Source organism: Neltuma alba, unplaced genomic scaffold (genome assembly GCF_004799145.2).
Source record: "Neltuma alba isolate B1F8T4 unplaced genomic scaffold, ASM479914v2 tig00011113_pilon, whole genome shotgun sequence".
Classification (NCBI taxonomy): domain Eukaryota; kingdom Viridiplantae; phylum Streptophyta; class Magnoliopsida; order Fabales; family Fabaceae; genus Neltuma; species Neltuma alba.
Genome location: NW_021635851.1, coordinates 86,431 through 111,991, shown reverse-complemented (window position 1 = coordinate 111,991; position 25,561 = coordinate 86,431). Strand labels below are relative to the sequence as shown.

Below are 25,561 nucleotides of genomic sequence, written 5' to 3'. Positions count from 1 at the left end.
GATGGGTGATAAAACATTGCACTAGGCGGTAGGATGAAAAACATTCGGATCTGTGGATTCCATTAATCAGGTAGGAGAGTAAGAAGGATTCACTTGTCTCGTGTCAATTTCCCCCTCCTACTTGCTACAGGATACAGCAGCTAAAAAGGATCTTGAGTCAGTGTATCACAATGCTGCCATTGGTTAGTATAGGGCGTTGATGCGCGCCAAATAAGCCGAAAGGATCTTCATTTTTTATTCGAAAGCAAGAGAATGGGTGTTAGCAAGCAGAGGTTTTGCATTCTCTGATTTATGTTAGCAGATGTGCCTAAATTTCCATGTCAACCGGAAGAAACCAATATCATTTTTTCCCCAGGCGTCTCTCTGCAAAAGCAAAATTAAAGTTTCCTCTTTTTTTTTTGGGTAAAAAAGTCCATTTTTCAATGTTAGTTATTTTTTACCAACAAGTTAACCATTTGTTAATGTAAATAGTACTACCTATCTTTAATATGAAAGATAGATAATTAATTTTAATATATTAAAAAAATTTGCTAAATTAGTTATTTATAATAATTATATTTTTTTAGAAAAAAATTATAATTATGAAAGATAAAATACAGGGATGATATTCTATATTAAAAATCCGAGATAGTCCTAACAAGGAAAATTGGAAAAAACAAATAATAAAAAATGATGCAAAATAGCAACAATAAATAGCCCATAATTCCATAGGCTGGGGTCGTGCAGGCGCATACCGCTAATTTTAATTAAACCTTCCTTCAGCGACCCATCGGCAATACAATAAAGAGCTGGCGGCGAAGTCTCACCGCCGGCGCTTGACTTTGCAGTCTTCTCATAAAGCAAGCCCTACTCAGTGCTGCCCTGGGATGAAGATGCCGACCATCGCCATCGTCATCACCACCGTCTTCATCTTCCTTACTGCTACCACCACTGCCGCCCCAATCATAGGTCTTGACTCCTTTCTTACCCATCAAGCCCGTGTCGACCCTCAAGCCTCCAACGACTCCTTCCACTCTCTTCCCTCCTCTATCAAGAGATCTCTTTCTCTTTCTCATTCTCATCCTCATATCCCTTCCCTCATTTCGTCCCTTCTCTCTCTCTCAGTGCCTCTCTCTGTCCATGTCCGTCTCGTCGGCGATTTTCCTTCCGATTCATCTTCCCTCTTGAACTCGTTCCTCTCCGCTTCCCAGCCTTCCAACCACTTCCACGTCATCACCCCCTTCGACCACCAGAACCACCGTCTCTCTCTCAGGCATGAGCTCCATCTCTCTGTCTCTCACTCTTCTTCTTTAGCTTCCATTCTCTCCGATAAAATCAAATCTGAGATTGCCCAAACCCCATCGAGCCTTAGATCCCCTCTTCTCGCTATTCCTCATGCTTCCGTGGATCAGATCATCAAGCAAGACTTCGAGAAGGAAAAACCGGTCGAGGGGGTTTATATATATCTCCTCAATTTAGGCGCCCAGTCGAGACCATATGCTTATAATTACGGGTCTGGGGATTCGTCTCCTGGTGTCACTAAGTGTTTGGGGAGCATATGGACTGGGAAAGAGAGATACGTGTGGATTGATTTGGGTGCAGGTCCTGTGGATTACGGCCCGGCAATTTCAGGAGATGGTGTTTTGCCTAGAGGCGAGTTTCATCCTCTGGCGGCTCTCCATGGTCGACCCAAGTCGCAGAAAGCATTGCTTGCGGATTTGGCTTCATTGATTTGGAGTGCATATCAGGTTTTTCTTGTGCCTTCTTTGAGAATTCCAGTTCCTTTTGAGAATTCGTTGATAGTTCAGTTCATACATGTGCATGGCTTTGGGGGGAAGGATATTAATGGTCTGGATTGGAAATCTATTGAGAAGACGTTCAGGGACGAGTTTGATGATAACGGCCTCTTGTTAAGTGACCAGTCTTTGAGTTTTAAGGCTTACGAGGTTGAATATTCTGATTGCCGAATATGTTCGTTTGCTATTTCAAGGTCTCTTAATTCCTACACTTCGAGGTTCTTGTTTGATAACTACACTTTGATAGTGAGCGAGTATTTAGACTCTAAGCGTCTACACCAGATATTGTCTGAGTCGGCTGAGGAGTTCAGGAAAGCAGCTAAGGTGCCTGAGGAGGATTTTGGTAGGGTCATTCCTGTGTACGTGTTTGATTTAGATTACAACACAGTTGTCTTGCTTGATCGGTATCACCAATCTGTGGCTTTCAAAGACATGGTTATTGCTGTGAGGACGAAGAATACTCAGACTGTAAGTGATTATAGCTGCAATGGTCGCCATGTATTCACTCAAACTAGGGAACTTGAACGGCCACTTGTTGGGTCAATTCTACAGAGCATGTGGGGAGTGTCCCCAACACATTTGTCATGGAGCCCAAGACACAATAATACTTTGGTTGATTACACATGGAGCATAGGGCAGACTCCATTCGGGCCATTCTCAGAGAATTCATCCCTGTCTTTTGTGCAGAAAGATGCGGCAAGGAGAAATGTTCTATTGACATCCTTGAATTACAGTGTAACAAGCGCTATCGATGTTCTTGAGTCCATACAAACACATGGTGGAGACAGAAATCTACTCAAGCAAAAGCAGCATGTTGAGTTCATCCAAAGATGGAATCTTTTCAAGTACAAGCTGGACAAAGTGATTTCTGCATTATCACATATGGATTATGAGAGGGCTTTATTTTACTTAAGGTTGTCTGATCATGATCTGTATGCCATCCACTCTATCGTCTATCATGCCTCCCAAGAAATAGAGGCATCCCTTGTGTGCTTTAAGGATCCTCCATTTCCTTGGACATCAGTCTCATTTTCTGTAGGGGCTTTCCTTGCTCTCTCTTATGTTTATGTTAAAAGGGATAGACTTTTTAGAAATAAAAGGAAGCAATTTTGATGTTGTTAAGAAGGGAGAAAGTTTGTATGATTTCAAGAAAACATTGCACATGTATCATTGTACAAGAGGTATGCTGATGGGCATAGAAGCGTAGTATTTAGATTTCTTAACAAATTAACTGCAGTTCAACCAGCCATTTTGCCCCTTTTTTTCTTTTCCCGTGATTGGCTTGTTTTGATGCTTGTTGATAACTTTCCTGATGAATACTAGCGTCATAAGCAGTTTGAAGATTGAAAGGTGATATACTTAGTTTTGAGTATTTTATAGTTCAAAATTGTTGTACAAATCACGAAGGAATTTGGTATCCTATTTATGTTTCAAGTAAGGAAAAGTTTGGCATGCAAGAGATTTCAATAAATTCTATTAGTATAGTGGACGGTAACCTGAAGTACCATGCTTGTTATTGATATTAACTGAATTCTTCATCACATATTTACACCTTACAGCTTGTTACTTGAGCTGAATTCTAAGTGACTGGATTCTGTTCTGCGAGTGAAAGATTGATGAGTGATCCAGATGAATCATGTGGTAATTTTGATTTTTTTTTTAAAAAAAAGGTTGTTACTCCAGCTTTTAGCCGCTGAGCTGCTGAATTACTTGTGATTAATAGATTTCCTTCTTGCATGCTGCATCTCATGCTAGCGCATCCCCGCTGTTCAATTATTTGGAGTTGCCGGGTGAACATGGAACTTTTGTGAAGGACGCATCATTAAATATCTTAGGTGAAGGATTCATACTGTTACACATTTTCATTTTGTGAGAATATTTTCTGTCCAAATGAACAATGATCTGTAAATTAGCACAGTATTACTTTTTTAAGAACGATAACCTTTTCCAAAATTTTGAGAACATTCACACTTTGGATGAGCAGCTGGCAGTTTCTCGGTAAACAAAATCGTAACTAGGCTTCCATTTACATAACCCGGTGCAAAGGAGCGTTGAATTTCACTACATTGTGAAACTGTACGTCTCCAAAACTGAGAGCAACTTATCTCTCTACATATATAGAGGAGGTTTTTAGTTTCGTTATTCACAAATATTGATCCACAATTTTTCATCCGTAATGTTGTGGATTGTTTGGTACTCGAATCCACACCGAGGCATGGCATTATTCTCCAGAAACCTACCTTCTCTGTTCATAGAAGGGCCTGGAAGTTTCTTTCTTGCAATCCTGAGCTGTACTTGCTGGTATCGCAGACAAACAGGTCATCATTGCCAATTACATCATAGAAGATCCCACCTAACTCGCCATCACCCGTCAGCTGCTGTAAATCCCTTGATCTTGTGTCTTCTCCATCACTTTCATGTCCAGATATGTTTGGGTTCTTTTTGACTAGTTCTCTGAATATTGAGGATCGAAAAAGAAGGCCGAGGGCAGTAGGAGAAGATGCCCTATCGCTCGAGATCAAATGGGTTTTGCTTTCAAGTAAATCCTGCGTACAAGGGGAGTTCAGGTAAGCTGTGAAAGAATTACTTTGAAGGGTCATGGATTTCTTCTCCTCTTTTGGAGTGTAGATAGGTGGGGATGTCTCCGCCTGAGCCTCTGGTACCACCTGACATTCAGGTATTGCTTCTTGGATGTTTTCTCTTGTAGGCTTCAACCATCTTATGTAAGTACTCAAATCAAAGTTTGTCACAGCATGGATCCCTCTGTACTCAATGGCTGCTATGTCATAAGCGCGCGCGGCTTCCTCTTGGGAGCCTGTAATGCAAAAGATGCGCAACTTTGGTTAGCACAATATTTATGGAGAAGCTAATGAACGGAAGAGGAATTGTTATTCTTTTTCCTTCATTTCAATTCTATCTCGTGGATTTTTTGGTAGTTTTGTATTCCCATCTTATAATAGATTCCGGAAATATAACTTACTATAAGTGCCAAGGTAGAGGTATTTGTTTCCAAATACTCTTCCTATCCTTGCTTCCCATCTACCATTATGGTGGTGCCTGCACCATATTTGAAGTGTTAGTGATTCGTCTTCATCGAAGATGACTCAAGCTGGTTCATCTCCTATTCATCAAGAGTATGTGTATTACCTTGCAACGCCTCTGTACTTAGAGACGCCTCTTGAGAAGCCACTGCTCTTTCTGTTAAAGAAATATCAGAAAGTGTTTTAACAGTGAGGTAACCCGAGGAGAGCACCTCGAGTAAAAGGAATGGCAACGTGGGGACTATCAAGTGGATAACAAAGTCCTACCTTCTTAAAGTAGCCAAGTACTCCTCTTTGGTCATCGTCTCCATTATCTCTATCTCTTGCTGATAATCTGATATCTGTTTGTTGTCTAAGAAGTATTAGAAGATGAAGTCATGTACTTCTAATCAAAATATACGGAACTAATTTCCCACATAGGTGATGATTAATACCGGAAAATTAGTGAAAGTTGATGTTCCCCAGTACTTAAGTGCAGCTAAATCGTACGCTCTTGCTGCTGATTCTTCTTCATCGTAAGCCCCTGTGAAACATGAAAAATATTGTCATCTTCGGATTGACTAACACATCCTTCAAGCAAACCTTGACTTGGAGCCAAAGATACTCACCGAGATAAACTGTTATGCCCAATAACCAATTCCCATTTACGTTCCGTAAAGAAATGGAGACACGAAATAAGTCAGAAAGGGTGAAAAAATAAGTAGTGAGGAAAAGCAAGGGAAGTTCCCGTTTAGTTTTCAAAAACGAAAACAGGAAGAAAGAACTCTACCTTGCTTCCCTTTCTTCTTCTGTGTTACGTTCCAAGAGAACTTGTCCCACAGGTGAGCTTCAAATCGACCAGTCCATCGATGTCTGTTTGTTTACAGTTCAGATTAGTAGCTTTAAACAGAAGCAAGAACTATAAAAGTGACTTCAAAACCTTTTTATGACCTGCTTACACCACGAAATCTTGAACTTCTTTTCACAGTGCTAGTACTTAAATTTTGATCACCCTGTAACTGTGGCTGCGACTGCTGTTGCACCTGATCACTTGGAGCATCATTAAGTGCAGTTGCATAAGGCTCTCTTCGCCGTCTCTTGACATAATGAGTTCTTGGGAACTGATTTTCTGCCATGAGTTGGCTCCTTTTGCTCTCTCCACTTTTAATCATCACCGTCTTCTCCATCTCCTGTAGTTTTCTCTCCGAAACTTTCTCCTTCTGTATTGCTTGACTGGGGCAGAGAGAAATGCGCCTAAGGTATGTGTTCTTATAGGATGTGCACTTCTGTTGGCTTTATTATGTTTTTGTTCGTATTCTTATAGGTTTGATTGGAGTTAGAAACAAGAGGCTCGATAATTTCGGTGACAAATGAGTACGCGTTAAGTTGTCACATCTGCCAGCCCAAATTTTATTATTGAAATTCTGATTTGCTTCATATTGCTGGTTGTAATGTCAAAGGACTCCGTTTGCCATCTTAACTTACAAGAGGTCTCATAGTCTTGAAGCCAACCCAGAATATGATAATAAAAATCAAGTATGCTTTATAGGTTATCTGTAAGCCCATACGGTTATTTATGTAAAAAAAACTTTGATATTGTGCCACAAAAGGGGGCAGAAATCAAGGATACTTTACAAGATGTAGCACAAACCAAAGATGTAGCATAAACAATGTCTTATGGGAGGTGCTCCTGGAACCAAAGCAATACCAAGATTAAGGCGGCAATATTTATCTCCATGCAACCAACTTTCAGTTATCAGATAACTGTAAATTAAACTTACAAGTTTTCGTGATCCTAGTTAACTTCACGGTGCCTGCTTGAGTTGGATTTTATCTTTATTCTCTAATTAGTTGTAATGTATCAGATGTCTCCTCATAATGGTGTTCATTTGTGAATATGGTTTCTCTGTGTAATATATCCTCGGTGGGAGAAAGAAAAAGTAGGACTAGAAGGGTGGAGGCCAAGAAAGAAATTCCGCAAGTGATTTTAAGATATTGATGAAAACCAAATCATGATGTAATCAAGCAAAGCATGGTTGACTGATCGCAGACGAGAATGATGCAGAACAGTTTCGGTGGTTTTGGGAAAGAGAAATCCAGGTTTCCCCCTTTTTTGTTTTCTCTCTACGGAAAATAACAAAGAAAACCTTAAAAAAATGAGTATATCCTTTTGTGCAGATGTTCGTACATTGGATGCATCGCCAAACCTACAGTGGATGTTGTTTGTTTATTTATATTTAAATGGGTTTATATTCTGATAGCCAATGAGAATCCTGGCTGAAATGGAGTAGAATTTTCTTGCCCTACGGTAGCTCCAATCGTTGATGTATACTATGTATTTAACAGTACATAATTCATTCAGCCTGTCCATATACTAAACAGCTGGGAATTTGGCTCTTTCCTATCGTGTCATTTTTTCTTTTTGGCATTCAGGTCAACCCAATTGACAGTTTAAGAAAGGAAAATTTATGTGCTGATCAAGCTCCAAGACCTGATCTTTCTGGTCTAAACGTTTTGAAAGTTGGTTGCTAAATTTTCAGGAAACTTAGATGGAGTCCTAGATGAATTGTGTCATTCCTAGCTTGTGAACTGTTTGCTCTACATAATTATTATATTTTATATTGATATTGATGATTTTGTGTGAAAGAGTGAGCCTTCTGAAGTAGAATATACCAAAGACATTTTCATAATAATCTATTTATCACTGCTTGCCATGGCAGCAATTTTTTGCATGCGCATGTGTTTTATTCTCCATTAATTCTAAAGGAACTCTCAATCTTGATTCTCGATCTTGTGTCTCTATGTTAGCCCTTCAGGTGTGAAACATAATTACTTTGGATGGGTTTTTTCTTGGGCCTCAACTTTGGATGGATTAACTGTTATTGGCTTAGCATGTTCCTCATCAGCCAACATATATGTCTGTTAACTCATTCATGCATCTCGTTTTCTTTTCTACTTGGCTTATTGCTTGCTTATCATTTTGAAGCATAGCACAAACATGTATAATCTTGTAACGGTATAGGAAATGAAGTACTATTATATATAGCAGTAGTATAATTTAAATATGATTAGTGAGAATTTAAAAAAAATTTCATATTAAAATATGTTTTTTTATAAGCTATATATAAAACTTCTAATTCTTGATTTGTAGCTAAGAATAACACTCGCACGCATCATCGAAATCTAATCTCGGCAACTTGATACATGAAATCCAAACTATAATGTGCTTTCATGCATTATGTATGTACTAAACCAATGATTCCCCCCCCCCCCCCAAATTGCCTCATATGCAAATATATATAGCTTAATTAAAAAGACTTTTGGTAAGGAGTAAGTTATGCGGTACACAAATGTCAGTGCTTTTAAAATAGAAAGTGCTACCACTAGCTAGCACATAGGGGGTCTAGCTATTTTGAAATGTTGAATCGGGGTAAAGAAATGAAAAAAAAAAAACATTAAACAAGAACAAGAAAAATAAGAAGATGGAGTAGAAGCCACAACAATTTGCGTTTCTGGCTGGCTCTGGTGGCCACAAAGAATTCATCGATCACCGTACAGGCCATATGCTCTATAAAACTGCAGAATTAAGCAGCAGCAAGCAATTGATGATTGAATATAATCACAAACGTAAATTTGAATTCTCTAGCAAGGCTTTCCCACTCGGCAGCCCAGAGCACCACTAAACCTGGTCAGCCTTGTCACAAAAGCTCCATCTCTGGGTTTGATCATTGCGTCTTTTCCGTATGACTGAGTCACTATCTGCCCTCCCGACTGCAGAAACGTCGCTCCGTTCACTAACAAGTCCATTTCCGACGTCCACCTCCACGAGCTCCATTGCTGTTGCGTCGCGTACTCTCTGTGCGTCACCTCCTTCGCCGCGTGGTCGTTCGGAGCAATGAATCGGTTTCCCTGACTCAGTATCGTCGGCCCGGAGCTTCCACCTATGGCGTACATGATCCAGTGAGTATAGTCGTTGTTCACTACGTGCACGAATCCCCATCTCGCCCTGGGCATCCTCTGTATCAGTCCCTGCCCGAAATGGTTGAACGCCACCGTCACCTGCATTATCTTGTCCCCTGAGTACACATCGCTTGCTCCTAACAGCATCACCTGCAACCAGACACCCATGTATGTTATCTAATTTTCTCTAGTGTAGCATATGAATCGTGCGTATATGTGCGGATATTTGTTAATATTTGTTACGTCGTTGTGATTAGTCATGTGGCAATTGGAGATGGTGACGCCGGTGGAGCCTTGGATGACGTCGACGAGCCCATCGGCGGCTTTGGACATTGAAATGTGATCGATCCAGATGTTGGAGGAGCCGAAGATGGAGATGGCGTCTCCATCGCTCCGGGTTCTCATGCCGACGTGCTGAACGGAGTCCCTAATGAGACCACCTGGCTTGGGTACCACGTCGTGGATGCGAATGTTGTGGATGATGACGTTGGTGACCATGAACAAGGAAATGCTAGCACCTTTGGTGATCTGGACGTTGGCGCCACGACCGTCGATGGTCTTATGCGAGTTAACTAGGAGTTCCTGTTGCAGAACGATGGTCATGTCGCGTTCGAAGATGATCCACAATGGCTCGTCCTGGATTGCCCCGTACCGCAGAGTTCCGGGCTTCGGGTTCTGCAAGTCGCTGTCAGAGGGATCGTTGACCACATATATCCGGCCACCTAGTCCTCCGGTGGTCTTCCGGCCAAAACCCTTCACACAGGTAGCTAACCTCATGCGATCTGTGGCCCAATCACGCCTGCACCGCCAGCACCTGTCAATAGGGTTGGTGGCCATGCATGGTCCTGCGTATTGACTCCTCCTCAGCCCCCTCCTGTTGCTCTCTTTCAATGCTCTGCATCAACATACATACATACAAGAATTGAACGTGGAAGCTTTCAAAAAAAAAAAAAAATGTATATGTGTGTTTACATATGTATATATAATATATACACGTACAAGTGAACGTGGAGATTGAATTCGGAGGTGACATTATAGGGTTCAGGCTCGTAGGCTTCTAGAGCGGCCCTGCGGGCTTCCTCAGATCGTTTAATGATATATTCGTCGTACTCATCGGCAATGTTGGCTTGTAGGCATGGAATAGAAACGGCGAAAATGGCCAAGAAAAAGAAAAGGGTGGCCTTATTAACACCTTCTGCCATCGTAATAGATTTGCCTGGTCTATAACAGGTAAGGATGGCGAAGGTCTTAGCGAAGGACTAGACCTTGCCAATCCAATACCAATTAAACCCCAATAAGCTTTTCATGCAGCCAACGTTGTCTAAGGAATGCTTATGCACAACCACACGCGCTTTGCTTTATATAAAGCTCGTCCCTATCTTTCCTCCCCTCTATATTTAGCACAGGGCGTCATTGGCCTTCCATTTCTTAGCCTGTTCTTGTTTCAAACTTGCTCCAGAAATGGGTATTCTTGGGTCTTCAGGCTTCAAATCAAGCATTCAATCTTTCCCATCTGCTATCTTTAGCCCTGCCCTTTGATCTCCCCTTGACTTTCTCAGCTTTACTGCTGTGGATATACCACATAGAAACAGATGGATTCATTCTTTTAAAAAAAAAAAAAAATTATTTCCCCCTTCTTTGGTCTAAATCAGAATTGGACAAATAAAAAGGAAACAATTTTGGGTTAGATCAGGGGATTGAACTTGAACCATTCACTTATACCCACATCTATTTCATCCTCTTGCTGCTCGGATCATTCATCAGTAGCAAAATAATGTTTTTAGTTCACATTAAGAATGTTATGACGTGTTTGACATGGTTTTCGGACCTGGGTCAAGCAATCCGGAAGTGGAACCGACCTAATCTTGGAACAGCCTCAGATGATGGGCCCAATAATAGATTTGGTTTGGAATACCTATGCGTGTAATAAAGCTGAAATAGTACCTCACAAGTTACACTACAAATTGATCTTACATGCATTTAGAATTTGTATTATAAAATGAGCCTTATATTTAAAACTGAAATAGTACCTCACAAGTTCATCGGCTTCTTCCATCCTCCTGTCATGAAGCCACTGAAGTCTAAGAGGAGAAATGAGTTCGTTGTTGACAATTTTCCTCATCTTCTTCCACTGCTTGCCGTACGGCACAAGAGCCGTCGACGAGTATCCCCTCGAGATATGTCCGCCGCCGTGCTACGGGGTCTTGAAGCAAAGTTTCGGGTCCTGCTTCTTTAAGATTTCGAATGCAATCTTAGGGCACGACTGACACAACCACCACATGAACTTCACCTGTACGTGCATGCATATATGAAATATGACTAAATTCATGCTCAAGTGTTATTTGCATAGAATTTATGATAAAATTCTCTTCCTCTCTAGGAGCTGGCTATCCTCTAATTTCTGTTGTGTGATATAAAAATATCCATAATTTTTTAAATAAAAAATTCTAATAAGTTATACGAAACATATATGAGTTGCAAGAATGCATATGTGATCTGTCTAGTTAACTTAAGATTTCTGTATTAAAAATTAAACCGGTGAAACTGATCAGAAAATGTCAAACTTATGAATTCTGGTCATTGATTCTGTCCGGAGAATGACGTACACTAGCTGATAGCATCAGAAGCAAAGAATACCAGAAAAACCATAACCATCCTTGCGTTGAAAATTAAAGGCTAACTCCATATCCTAGAATTGAAACAACTTATGAACCAGTGATTTAGTATTGCAAAGTAAAGGAGTGAGATGGATCAATGTCTTATCTCTGTGGTTTGCGATTTGATATCTGATTATTTGGGGACCGTTTTATAGTAGTAGCTTCACGTACGTTAAAACTCTCGTATGAGAACCCTATACGACCACTTAATTAATTTTATACCAACTTGTATTAGAGTGTGTGTGTGTGTGTGTACTGCTTGCAAAAATATCCAGCGTCCTTTATTAATTTCATCTCTTGGGTGGAAAACAATGTTTAACTCTATATTAATTTCCAACTGGCTTATATACATGCAGTCATCATGTTTCATTTAATTTATTCCAACTTTTAAAATATTGTTTTTATGCTTTTTTATCAAATGTATATACATGTTATAAATAAATACAAGTGGTGGACCCCATGTCAGCTAATGCGCAAATGAATATCTCATTGTGGACATGAAGAAAAAACTTGATACCGAGTCTATATTGGCGAGCCAACACCAAGAATAAACTGGACTTTATATGCTTGTGATTTTGCTCGATCAGCATATTCTTTCCGCTACTCAGCTTGAACAATTGAAGTATTACTATATTGGCGAGCCAACACCAAGAATAAACTATTGAATAGTACTCCTCATACTTTTAATATAAGAGCTAATTGTTAAGTTAATTTTAGTCCCAAATATAAGGCTTATTTCTTATATTTGTCAATTTTTCCTAAATTACCTCTATAGAACCCTCAACCATAATCAAGTAAGTAAGGGAATAAGGATATCAAGAAAGATGATTATGGTATTTTAGGAAAAATATGTCATATTTCTTATAATTAACTAACTTATCTAATTTTTTTAATTTGATCAAATTAGTTCAATAGGTTTTATATTAAAAATCGGGAGAATAGTAGTTTGGATTGTAAAAAGATAGTGACTGCATTCAACTAAAATAATTCTGTATATATAATTTCTTTATGAGTAAACTGTACATGTAAATTCTTTAACTGCTACTCCACCAATACTTAATGTATGACCTAATTATTGAGTTGATATTGATTCTAAATGTAAGAGATATTCATCATATTTATTAATTTTTCTTAAATTATCTATATTAATACTCTATCAACTATAATCAAGTAGGACATGGAAGAAGAATATTAAAAATAATTATAATGTTCTAAGAAAAACATGTCATATTTTTTATAATTAACTAATTGACTTAACTTTATTAATATAATCAAATTAGCTAAATAAGACTTATATTAAGAACCGAAGGGGTATATTTTTCATGTTCTCACTCTCCCCACCAAAAAAAAAAAGGTAGTAGCGGATAAAATTGGAGAAAAATGAAATTTGCTTAGTAAAAATTTTAAAGAAGAAACCATTTTAAAGTAAAATGAAAGACAATTATTTCAAAAAAGGAATAATTGGTACCTTAAAAAAAACATTTAACTCATTTAGTGGATTGCTTTTGTTTTGTGATCATCGATAAAACAGAAAACGATCATATGTGATCGACGACGAATGCTTGACTAGTCTTGTTACTTTTGTTTTCGCCTTTAGTGACAGGATGCCCCTGAAAGAGACGCCTATCCGCGCTAAGAAAGTTGTGTTCAAATCAATTAGAGATAATATAACCATGTTAAAATCTGTTGAAGTGTAACAGACTAACAGAGTTAAAATGATAGCACCTAATTCGATCTTGTATGAATAACAACAAAAAAACTCCTCAAAATGTAATTAACTATTTAGCTCTTTTTTTTTTTCTTTGTAAGTGTCAAAAATAGCTTCTTCTTCTTTTTTTCTATGTTATCCATACAAAGACCCAGCTAGGTTTTAATTAGAGAGTTCACATTATCATTTCAACATAGTTTATAATATTTCAATAGATTTTAACACCATTACAGTTCAAGAAAATAACGTTTTAAGACAAATTAAATTTTGGAACTGAAACCATATATTTGAAATTTGAAGGAACAAAACCAAAATGAACCCAAATTTCAGGGACAAAAATTATATTAAGACGATCAATTGATTAATTAAGTTTTATTTTTGTTATTGCCAAAGTAAAATCATACTTCAAAACAAATTTCGTGATCATCAATGCAACAACTGCAAACAAATTACTACTGGCAAATAATAAACTAAAGACACAAAGGTGATGGGTCTTTTGAAGAAAATAGTAGTAATATATTAATTACACCGAGTTTTTTTGGTGACAATAACTGAAAACTATTTTAACGCATCCACTTCAAGTAGACTATGCCTTCATTAATTTCGGGATCATCATCAGTACTGGTAAAACAAATGCATGATCATGAATTAATGGTCAACGATTTGTGTATATAAACTAATAAACGCAAGCCAAGAAAGCGTGCACGGCTCTTTCAAAGAAATGGCTTACTAGTTGCACTAAGAAAGTTTTGATGCTTATAATTTAATTGGTCATTAATTAATGTTCATGTCGTTATCATAAATACAACTAAAATCAAAATATTTGGATCATTGCGCTTCGTATTCACATACCATGGGACCCGAAATAAGGTGGTTGGGAACACAGATTCTTTACCGCACTAGGTTTCTCACTTATGACTAGAGACCATTGGATCTCCTTCACTATATGTTCTTGATTCAATCGCCACTCGCTTCTTTCTTTCTCGCTTCTTAGCATTGAAGAAAGTTTTTTCTTTAAAAATCTGGAATAGAAAACAAACGATCAAATTCAGCTGAGAAGAATATATACTCATGCTGTCTACTTGTGGCAAAAGTGGTCACAAATTAAGGAAACACAATTCTTGAGTCGCTCGTTGCTTTTCTGTCTACGGTGAATCACTCCTTATACCCTGACTAGAACGTGTTCAGTATAATTTGTCTTTCAAGCGTTCCATAAGTAACGCTGCTCTTCGAGGATTTGTTCTTAAACGTATTAACTATCATTAGTTAACTAGCTTTCCATGGGAGAGCTAGTTAATTACCATGAAAAAACTCAAGCAAACACATATAATGGAGTATGAATACTAATCGATCGGTCCATTAGAAAGCCTCTTCACGTGGCAAACTCTTCTAAAAATGTTACGTACGTTGATATAAGTTAAAATATACTTTTCTGGTCTTAAATGTAAAACTCATATATATACTACAAAATGAGTCTTATATATACGATAGGAGGAGTATTTTGGTGAGAGGAATGTCTCCGATTCCCCATTTCCAAAGCCCGTTATTTTGTTCTTGCCGGAAAAAATGAAACACTGTCAACCACGACAACACCGTAAGCCTATGAAAAGACTCAACTAACAATGCTGACGCAATTGATAATATTCACAAGTCATTAAAAAACTCCATACAAATAGCCCGGGAACAACCTTGGAAGAGATATTACGACGTTGTGCACGTACACTAAAAATTGAAAGCTAGCCGCCATGCCTTCGTCACACGATGTGATTCACGTAGCGAAAGCCATAGTGCCATTATACGTGACGATGATCTTAGCCTACGGCTCTGTGAAATGGTGGAAGCTCTTCTCAGCAGAACAATGCGCTGGAACCAACAAGTCTGTGGCGAAGTTCTCTGTCCCTCTGTTGACCTTTCAAGTGGTCTCCTCCTACAACACTTACAAAATGAGCCTCATCAAGCTCCTGTACGCCGATATTATTCAGAAATTTCTCGCCTTTCTTGCCATATCCGCATTTGTTAAGCTCAGTGCTGCAAAAGGAGGCTTTAGAAACATCATAACTGGTTTTTCATTGTCCACAATTCCTAACACTTTGATCTTGGGAGTTCCTCTCTTGACGTCTATGTACGGCGCCGAAGCAGGTATCCTTGCCCGGATTATTGCGTTGCAGTGCGTCATCTGGAACAACGTACGTTCTGTTGTTCCTTTATGAGCTCGATGCTGCAAACACTACGTCTCTTAAGCCACCACTATCCCAATGCCCAGGTGCTTTCTATATGCAGGCCACATATTATTATGTATAATTGGCAATTCAGGCCAATTCCGTTTTCTCACATTCATAATCTGTTGCTTTCTGCTAGAAGGAGATCCGGAGGATACTGGGGAAGAAAAAGATGAAGAAGCAGCAGAACGTAGAACGGAAAAGAAAAGGAAGATCTTGCTCATTCTTTCAACAGTACGGGGATGAAGTTAATCACTAATCCTAACACCCATGGAACCTTATTAGGTCTAGTTTGGTCAAGCATACCCTTTAAGTAAAGCGTAAGCATGCTGGAGATTATATTGTTATATATACTTCTGTTCATATCTGTTCATAACGACAGTTACAAAGATTAAATTTGTTGCAGGTGGGGAATACACATGCCTTCCGTTGTTAACCAATCAATACTAATATTGGCCAATGGAGGTCTTGGCATGGCAATGTTCAGCTTGGGTAAGAAATCAAATATCCAGTGATTTTCCGAGCCAATGTATTGATTTATCCTTGAAGTACGTAAATATAATTCTTGGATTTGTATAAACAGGATTATTCATGGCGTCGCAGTCCAGCGTTTTAGCATGTGGGACTAAGTTGACATTTGTGATGATAATGTTGAAGTTCTTGCTGGGGCCTGCCCTAATGACTGTTGCCTCTCTTGCCGTAAGATTAAGAGGTACGTTGTTGAAAGCAGCAATCGTTCAGGTGATCTTTTCGTTCCTTTAATTTCACGTATTTTTTACTGTTTCAGTCTTTCAAACCATGAAAATATACATATACTCTTCTGGTCCTTTTTATAGGACAGAGAGAGAAGTTTTTTTTTTGTCCTATTTATAAATCACTTCATTAAATTTTTATCATGAATGTACCATATTATCCTTCATTTATTATAGTGTAGATAATTTTTTTTTAAAAATGAGTATATATTAAATAGAAGTAAAGTTGGAAAGTTATGTGTTATATTTTAATGAAGAGTTAATACAGTTTAAGGTTTTTCTTGGTCTGTATAAAACATGTTAAAAATACCTTATAAATAAGACCAGATGAGTATATATATATAATGAGATTTTATATGAGCGCAGGCTGCTCTGCCTTTAGGAATTGTCCCCTTTGTATTTGCCAAAGAGTACAATGTGCATCCAGCTCTTTTAAGCACTGGGTAAGTAATAGTTGCAAGCACCATATATTTACAACTTTTAACAGTGGACTTCAAGTTTTTCTAGATATTTAAAGTATTTATTTTTAAACCGACTGCTTGAGCAATGTTGTCTGTGACCGGGATATACTAGGGATGCTCATTTCCATGCCTACTGCAATGGCCTATTATTTCCTTTTATCATTCTAAACTCTGAAGGACCATGCAGATTAATGTATGAGTCCGATTTTAACTATTTCACAATCTAGCTAGAGATATGATTATATTGATAATATACATCATATGAAGTGTTAATGCTTATCTTAGAGATTGATGCCTTGAGACAATTTGAGAGAGACGTGAGTTATAACTATTAGGCTTGCTTACTTGTATATCAGTTTATGTCTGTGTCCTCCTCCACACACGTGTATATAAGATTGTACTCCAAATATACATGGATTTATCAATTTCATTTATTGCCTCCGTTCATCTCTCTCTAACTTATGTTCTCCCTGGTATTTTAGTCAACAGTTAAAGATAACATCGGCAAACAAATCTAAATATAAAAAAGAGCGGTGAATTAATCTATGTATTGAGAAAGTCTACACATATTAGTGTAGTTACTCATGACAGTTGTAATCCACCAAGTTAGTTAGTCAAATTAGTCAAATTGTCAAGAGGGAGGGATTTACCAGAGTGTATTCACTAGTTATAAATATCTCACATGTATTACGGTGCTTTGTGGTAAATACAATGTATCATTCAAATCTCACTTTTCTCTTTCCTCTCTCCTTCTTTATTTCGTTTGTCCTCTTTCTCTAAATATTCACATGGTATCAGAGCCATGGAGGAAATCACTTCACCGAGTAATCCTCGAATATTAGATCTCAGTCTCAAATTCACACTTAATTGCTCTCAGTGGATGATATTATCATTGCTGGTAGCTCCTCCACACTAATTCAGAAACTCAAGTCCCAACTTAATGATGAATTTGCTCTGAAAGATCTTGGTGATCTGAATTACTTTCTAGGTATTGAGGTTCAGAAAGGCTCTATGGGTAGTCTCTTGCTATCTCAAAAAAGTATGTCACGGATCTACTTACTCGTGCTGGTATGTCTAATTGTAAACCAATAAAGACGCCTATGACCTCTGGTTTCAAACTTTCTCAATCTGATTCCTCTCCAATGGCTGACCCTCATCTTTATCGGTCTATTGTTGGTGCTTTACAGTATGCCACCATTACAAGACCTGAAATAGCTTTCAGTGTTAATAAAGTTTGTCAATACATGCAAAATCCATCTGAAAATCACTAGACAGCGGTAAAGCGAATCCTCCGTTACCTTAAAGGGACCATATCCTATGGTCTCACTCTACACAAACCTCAGTCCCTTCAACTGATAGCCTTTTCAAACGCAGACTAGGCAACTGATGTTGATGACAGGCGTTCAACTTCAGGATATTGTGTTTATTTTGGAGGGAATCTCATTTCTTGGAGTGCTAAGAAGCAAAATACAGTGGCACGTTCTTCCACAGAAGCAGAATTTCGTAGTCTTGCCTCAGATGTTGCTGAAGTTCTTTGGCTTCAATCTTTATTATCGGAGTTATGTGTTACATGTTCAGAGATGCCATTAGTCTTCTGTGACAATCTAAGCACTGTTCACTTAGCTCACAATCCTATTTTGCACCATCGGACAAAGCATATGGAGTTGGATCTTTTCTTTGTTCGTGAGAAAGTCTTACGCAAGCAATTAGAAGTTCTTCATATTCCTGCAATTGATCAAGTGGCTAACATTTTAACCAAGCCACTTTCTGGTTCTGCTTTTTCTTATTTTCGTTGTAAACTTAGTGTTGGGGATCCACCTGTCTCCCCACCATAAGTTTAAGGGGAGGATATTAGTGTAGTTACTCATGACAGCTGTAATCCACCAAGTTAGTTAGTCAAATTAGTCAAATTGTCAAGAGGGACGGATTTACCAAAGTGTATTCACTAGTTATAAATATCTCACATGTATTACGGTGCTTTGTGGTAAATACAATGTATCATTCAGATCTCACTTTTCTCTTTCCTCTCTCCTTCTTTATTTCGTTTGTCCTCTTTCTCGAAATATTCACAACACAGACATATATAAAGAAATTAATTGGCAGATATGACATATTCAGGAAGAGAGAGAAACATGAATAATTACAATAATTGTTGATCGGTGATAGAAAAAACAAGTTAAAACAAAATGATGCAGTCGAGTTTTAGGGCCTGTTTGGGTATCCCAAAACCATGGTTTCAGAAGCACTTTTCCGCAAAACGAGATAATCTCCTCTACATATTTACTTCGTAATCCGTAAAAGCACTTCTGAAACCATGGTTTGGTTTCTATCCAAACACACCCTTAGTCTAACAGCAAAACATGAAGCAGTTATAGCAGGCGAGGCACGAAAAGCAAAAGTGGGAGAAAACTGGGGAGATACTATATCTAGATACTTTGTAAAATTTCACGTTGGCTACATTGTGAATGATCGGCAGACTAGGCCGGTTGATAAGCCCGACAGCACTACATCTCTTTACTAAAATTAGTTCTGAGAGAACGCAACAGCAATGGGGATGTAGCTCAGATGGTAGAGCGCTCGCTTAGCATGCGAGAGGTACGGGGATCGATACCCCGCATCTCCAACAACAGCAACTTTTTCTTCTTTTTCCCCAATTTTCTGTGGATTTTCCATTACCCGGTAGGGCGTTAACGGTACTTTTTTGTACTTACCAGAGTGGGTTTTGAGTAAATCAAAGTTGGGCTCTATGCCTGGACTATAACATCGCCCATAGCCGATATGCTCAGGGACCAATGTTTCTCACTAGATCAAAAGCCGTGGTCTGTGAGTAGGAAAGGAGTGTTGTTTTCAGTTTTAAGCTTTACAAATTGCACCTACATAACACAAACCCTTCATATGGTTTCTCCTTGCATATGAAAAAAATAAATAAATAAAAAGCAGGGCTTGCTAAAAGCAGAAAAATGAAACGAATAACTCATATTTTATGCAGTTCTTTAGCTGAGGGATCACCGAGAAAAAAGGCTTTAAATAAAGAATAGCAACGAGAGGTAGAGGTCATTAGATTACTTGGGAAAGACTCATTTTAGCGTCACTATAATATAAATGGTGAGTCCACTGATGAAAAGCTTCTCAGACTGTCACCTTACCATATTTTAATACGATAAAGTAAAGTTTTAGATCTTGTTATCAATCTTTTTAACAATAATAAAATAATCACATGCTTTTAAATATAATTCATCATAAAATCTTTTCATAGTTCAGCCTCATATGGTATTTATCACAGCAGATAAACAGATAATCTTGACACGGATTCTAGATATAGTATTATTCTTTTATCTGTGTACAAGAAAAAAGAAATCTATATAAATCACATTGGCTGGGTTTATCTCATTAAGCTCACTGCAAGAATGTCCAGGATAGTATTGTATTGGTTTGACCTTATGCTTGAAGAACTATATAGTATCATGTCCATACGTAAATGTTACGCCCTTTTGTATGGTTTGATCCATGGCCGCTGTTTTTTCCCCCAAAAAAAAACTGCATGATGAATATAATAATCTAGCTCATTTTATCTATGGCAAAGAAAGAGGAAGGTAATAGTCGTACATAATCATTCTTTTCTTGAAACAATCTAACGGTAAAGGGATTTGAGGGCCAAGATTCCTAGCTATGAATGACAGCTTTTCACGTTCGGCGTTGCTTTCCGTAGACCAATAAATATTTTATATTCTTATTGTTATGCAATAAAAATGTGGATTAAAGACACAAGCGTTCGCTTACATGTTAAGTTAATCTCGCCAGGGGGGAAAAAAAACCAAAGCCTGCAATTTTGATCTAATTAGTACGCTATTTATTTATTAAAATTCAATGTCATTCAGGAATCGGGGAAAAAAAACTACCTCTGGTTTTAATTATAAGACCTCGTCTATAGACTACAGATAAGATCTTATAATTAGAACAGGAGTAGTACTTTGATATATAACTTTACAAGAACCATCATGTGAAATTCTAATTTTGCTTGTGCATGTGACCGGTTTGACTTGACATGTGTGTGTGTAAATCATTTATGAAAGATATTGAATTGGGAGATTTTATTGATCTGTAAAGAATTGGATCCAAAGAAGAGGAATCATGTGGTAGTTAAAGCAAGAGAATCATGCCGAAAGAATCAAATCATTAGTTAAAATATGAGTACAATTTAACATCGTCATTTTGGAAATAACCATATTACTCGAAGAAAGTTGTATGATGGCCTGATACTCTAATCATCATCAGTATTAATTAAGAGGCATAGATCATTTTGAACTTTAGGATCACTAAGAAGGCAAGCCAAAAAAGCTTTGAAGGAACGGGCTGTTATATCCGCATCTGAAGACAACCTGAAGAAAGAGATTACTGGTCTTTTATGGCAAAAAAATTCACATTTTGAAAAGCAGATTCTCCGCTGCAACACTTATTCTCACGCTTTTGACTGAAATTAGAAACTATTCTTCCTCACACTGTTCTTAATCCTTCATTACTTCCCTCGCAATTCACTTCTTTATTCTCATCACCTCTGAAAAAGTCTTCATTCAATCCATCAAAAGACAAACATCAAATTCAACCAACACTCGTTCATTGTCCAAGTGTACGTGTATGTGTTCCATAGGGATGTTCTTCTTTTTGTTTTTTTGCTTGCCTGAGTTTCCATTTTCAGTTCTCTGCTTTAAGAAAGACAAATAGAACTATTGATGACATGAACTTCCCAGGCTATGCAATGGGTGCTTGCTAGCTAGCTAGGTCTTCTTTGCTAAAGAACCTATGAAACGAAAGACCAAGTTAAGAAGGAAATAGGATTCTTCCTGGTTTGAAAGCTCGTGTGGACAAAAATACCCACTCTCCCTTGTTTTATTCATAATAAACTCTCTTTTGATTTAATCTCACATAATTAGGATGCAGTGTGGTGTGAAAATGGATTTAAGACACAACGTTAAGGTTTTCCTTATATATTATTCCATCTAAATATTACAAATCATGTTGACTATAATTATATATTACCTTCAGTCTTTAATATAAGTGAGCTAGTTTGACATTTAATTTAATTTTAATTATAAGACCCTGATTTATTTTGCCTCTCGTATTCATCTGTTTTATCTAATGTAGTTTTTGCAATAATTGCACTTGTTAAAACTTCCATTAAATGGTAGTTCTAACTAATATATATAATTAGTAATGACTTTTTACTGAGTTAATATAATCTATCCACTCTCCTTCCACAGTATAATTTTCGCATCTGAACAAAAACAGAGAGGGGGGGGGGCAGAGAACTTGATGCATTTATGATAAATATTAACAAACATTAATAAATGATTTTATTTGAAAACTACCATTTACAACTCATTTTTATGCAGAGAAAGAACTTAACGAAGAATTACCGACAAATATTCAAAGTCCGACACGGCTGATTAAGTTGCTCCCAAAAATTAAAAAAAGACACAGTAAAACCTCTGCAGAAGCGAGCTTCAACTAAAGCAGACAATATTCCTTCAATCCTTGTCGTTAAAAATTCAAAAACAAATAGCCCCTAACGAAACCTCGAAAGAGCCTACGAAGTTGCCCGTGTCCTCCTAAAACCTTGAACCCCTACCGCCACCCACCATGCTTTCCTCACGCGATGTGCTTCACGTAGTCTCAGCCACAGTCCCCTTATACGTTACCATGATCTTAGCCTACGTCTCTGTCAAATGGTGGAAACTCTTCACCCCGGATCAGTGCTCTGGCATCAACAAGTTTGTGGCTAAGTTCTCTGTTCCTCTCTTGTCTTTTCAAGTCGTCTCTTCCTACAATCTCTACAGGATAAGCCTCAAGATCATTTACGCCGACTTTCTTCAGAAATTTCTCTCTGTTCTTGCCATAGCAGCTTTTGCTAAGATCAGTGGTCGAGGAGGTTTGAAATGTATCATCTCTGGTTTTTCATTGTCCACACTTCCTAACACTTTGATCCTGGGGATTCCCCTCTTGACCGCCATGTATAGAGATCAAGTTTCTATCCTTGCCCAGATTATTGTGTTGCAGAGCGTGATCTGGTATAATTTGCTCTTGTTTCTCTATGAGCTCGATGCTGCAAATACCATGTCTCTTGCTACTCCATCGTCATCATCGCAAGGTTCAGGTTCATTCTCAATGCAAAACTTATATAGGAGATGTACAGTTTTGTTTCTTGAGGTCTAATTCTATCCCATGTCCCTTATTTTATCGCTTTGATCAATGCTTCTTTCTCGGTCAACTTACGCAATCTATGACAATCAATCAAAGTGGGCCCTCAACGCATTTTAATTTCTCTGTTTTTTCTGTTCCTTCGCTTTCTTTCTTTGTCTATTATTCAGGTAGAAGCTCTTTGTTTTGTTTGGATTTCTTCTGTGTCAAATAGATTCCACCAGTAATTTTTTTTATTCCTCTCAAAGATTAGTAGATTCAGCTAGTCATGTCCATTCCGTCTTCTCCCATTCACTTCTTGCTTTCTGCTTGAAGGAGAAGCGGAGCCTGCTGAGGAAGAACAATCTAAAGAAGAAGAGGAAGAAGCAGGGCGCACAAGACGAAAGAAAAGGAAGATCTTGCTCGTTCTGTCAACAGTGGGGAAAAAGTTGATCACTAATCCTAACACCTATGGAACTTTAACAGGTTTGATTTGGGCAGCCATACACTTTAGGTAAGGTAAGAACATTGGAAATTATTATAGATATTTCTTTACATAAAGACAGCCATATAAAGTTCAGATTTGTTTCAGGTGGGGCATACACATGCCTTCCGTTGTTAAACAATCAATAGTCATATTGTCTAATGGAGGTCTCGGCATGGCAATGTTCAGTCTGGGTAAGAAATCAAACCTCCATTAATTTTTCTTTGTCCACTTATGTGCATTTTCTCGTTATTTTTTTGACCCAATTGAACTCTCGCCCATGCTTGAAATGTATCAAACAGGTTTGTTCATGGCATCACAATCTAGCATTATAGCTTGTGGGACAAAGATGGCAGTGGTGACAATGGGACTGAAATTCCTGGTGGGGCCTACCATAATGGCTGTGGCTTCTATTGCCGTAGGATTAAGAGACACGTTGTTGAAAGCTGCAATTGTTCAAGTGATCTAATTGTCTTTATATTTCTCTATACTGTTTCAGATCATGCGAAGATAGATATAATATAGTGGGGTTTTGTTTGAGTGCAGGCTGCTCTACCTCAAGGAATTGTTCCCTTTGTGTTTGCCAACGAGTATAACGTGCATCCAGCTCTTTTAAGCACTGGGTATATAATATGGCTCAATGCGCCTTGGCTCATTTATAAGCTTGATTGTTAGTGTCATTACATAGCCAGGTTGAGTAAGATTTGAAGCTAGTTAACGTTGTTTTGGTGACAGGGTCATCCTGGGGTTGCTCATTTCCTTGCCCATAGCTCTGGCCTACTATTTCCTCTTAGGCTTGTGACTTTAGAAGTGCTGAACAATACCAGACTTCTCGTTTGCCAGTTGGTGTGGAACTGCACAATGGAATGTATAAGACTGCCAAATTAAAGCTCGGAGAGTTTTTTTTTTTTTTAATTTTTTTTTACTGTTTTCCCCTGTTTGTACGATGTATCTATGTACATACCACACAGCGAAATACCTACACATTCAAGAAAAAGCAGATGAAATGCATACAAGGATTTTCTCTCTCTATCTCTTTGTAATCACACTGAACTTTTCTGCTGTTTGTTTGCTTTGATTTTAGTGCAGCTCATTCTTTCTTTCTTTTTTTTTCCCGTATTTTCAAGAGTATCATGTCTACGAAGATATCTGGCCTCGGTACCAAACCTCGAGCACTTCTCACAGCTGGGCGGAAGCAAATCAGTCATTTGCAGCTGCAAAATGCTTATTGATTCTCGAAGACATCCATGATTCAATTGCCATCAAAGTCACTTATAATTTTTATATATTTTTTAATATAAGAACTAGCTTGATATTTGATTTAGTTCTAAATATTATCTTTGGTCTTTAATAAAAGAACTACTTGACTAATTTGAATAGATTAAGAAAATTTATCATGTTAGTTATTTATTGTAATAAATAGATGTTGTTTTCTTAAAATATTTTTACTAATTAAGTATATTTGTTAGAACTATCATCATTACAAGAACTGCTTTGAAAAAAAAAGGATAAATTTGAGAGACAAAATATATTAGGGTCTTATATTTGGAATAAAAAAATTCGAACAAACTCTTATATTAAGGACCGGAGGTAATATAATATCTCAATCCACTTTATCTTTTATATTTATTTATTTATTTTAAAGTAGTCCTTGTAGTAGTTATATAATAGTAATTCTAACTAATACATATAATTAGTAAGGGTATTTTAAAGAATATAACACTTATTTATTACAAATATCTAACTTAATAAATTTTTTTAATCCACTCAAATTAGTTAAATAACTCTTATATTAAAAACCAGAACAAGTATTAATTTAATATCTGTAATACAAATATTCCAACACCTCGTTCACATATTAATATAAGTGATATTTCTTCCTTTATTATCATTTGAGTAGATTGGTTACAATTATACTGTTTCGACTCTAAATATAAGACCTATCTTACAATATAATTTACGTTATAAAATAAGTATTATATTTAGGATTATATGGGTAATATTTATAACCTTTGAATAGTATCATTGCATGTATGTTGATAGATATGATAATGACTTGACATCTTGTTTATAATCAACATTATCCTTTCTTCTATTCTAATTATAAGATTTAGTTTGTAATATAAATTATACTATTATTTCAATTCTAATTATAATTATAAGACTTTATTTATAATATAATATCTTATAATTAAGACCACATGCAATATATGTAAAAGCCATCAAAGTATCCTTATTGCTTGTTCCTCTTCTTTGTATTCTGATTCTCAATGCTCTGGCCACTTGCTTGTTTTTTTCCCCCGTTGCTTCTTGCATGGACAGATCGGGGCCAAACTACATTTTCTTTTGGC

The 25,561-nt window shown here is 37.4% G+C and overlaps 4 protein-coding genes, 1 non-coding gene and 1 pseudogene across 5 annotated transcripts; 4 read left to right on the top strand and 2 right to left on the bottom strand.

Annotated features, from left to right (window-relative positions):
• The first annotated feature begins 764 nt into the window (after positions 1-764).
• LOC114761264 (uncharacterized) lies at positions 765-3,024 on the top strand. The gene has a single exon (XM_028950594.1). The coding sequence runs from the start codon at positions 867-869 to the stop codon at positions 2,886-2,888; it is 2,022 nt and encodes a 673-aa protein (XP_028806427.1). The 5' UTR covers positions 765-866; the 3' UTR covers positions 2,889-3,024.
• A 304-nt stretch (positions 3,025-3,328) lies between these two features.
• On the bottom strand, positions 3,329-6,541 carry LOC114761268 (AP2-like ethylene-responsive transcription factor At1g79700). Its single transcript, XM_028950597.1, has 8 exons — positions 5,747-6,541; positions 5,586-5,668; positions 5,425-5,433; positions 5,251-5,339; positions 5,084-5,157; positions 4,923-4,973; positions 4,756-4,832; positions 3,329-4,590 (listed from the first exon to the last, which is right to left on the bottom strand). Exons 1-8 carry the CDS (start codon positions 5,980-5,982, stop codon positions 4,025-4,027), a joined length of 1,185 nt encoding a protein of 394 aa, XP_028806430.1. The 5' UTR covers positions 5,983-6,541; the 3' UTR covers positions 3,329-4,024.
• Positions 6,542-8,437: 1,896 nt separating this feature from the next.
• On the bottom strand, positions 8,438-9,957 carry LOC114761244 (pectate lyase-like). Its single transcript, XM_028950572.1, has 3 exons — positions 9,755-9,957; positions 8,999-9,650; positions 8,438-8,905 (listed from the first exon to the last, which is right to left on the bottom strand). The coding sequence occupies exons 1-3, from the start codon at positions 9,955-9,957 to the stop codon at positions 8,438-8,440; spliced, it is 1,323 nt and encodes a 440-aa protein (XP_028806405.1).
• Positions 9,958-14,865: 4,908 nt separating this feature from the next.
• Positions 14,866-18,387, top strand: LOC114761243 (auxin efflux carrier component 8-like; annotated as a pseudogene).
• A 715-nt stretch (positions 18,388-19,102) lies between these two features.
• TRNAA-AGC (transfer RNA alanine (anticodon AGC)) lies at positions 19,103-19,175 on the top strand. The gene has a single exon. It is a non-coding gene; the product is annotated as a tRNA-Ala (tRNA).
• A 3,014-nt stretch (positions 19,176-22,189) lies between these two features.
• Positions 22,190-24,137, top strand: LOC114761274 (auxin efflux carrier component 8). Its single transcript, XM_028950608.1, has 6 exons — positions 22,190-22,703; positions 23,063-23,240; positions 23,319-23,404; positions 23,513-23,670; positions 23,757-23,833; positions 23,946-24,137. Exons 1-6 carry the CDS (start codon positions 22,190-22,192, stop codon positions 24,010-24,012), a joined length of 1,080 nt encoding a protein of 359 aa, XP_028806441.1. The 3' UTR covers positions 24,013-24,137.
• The last annotated feature ends 1,424 nt before the right edge of the window (positions 24,138-25,561 follow it).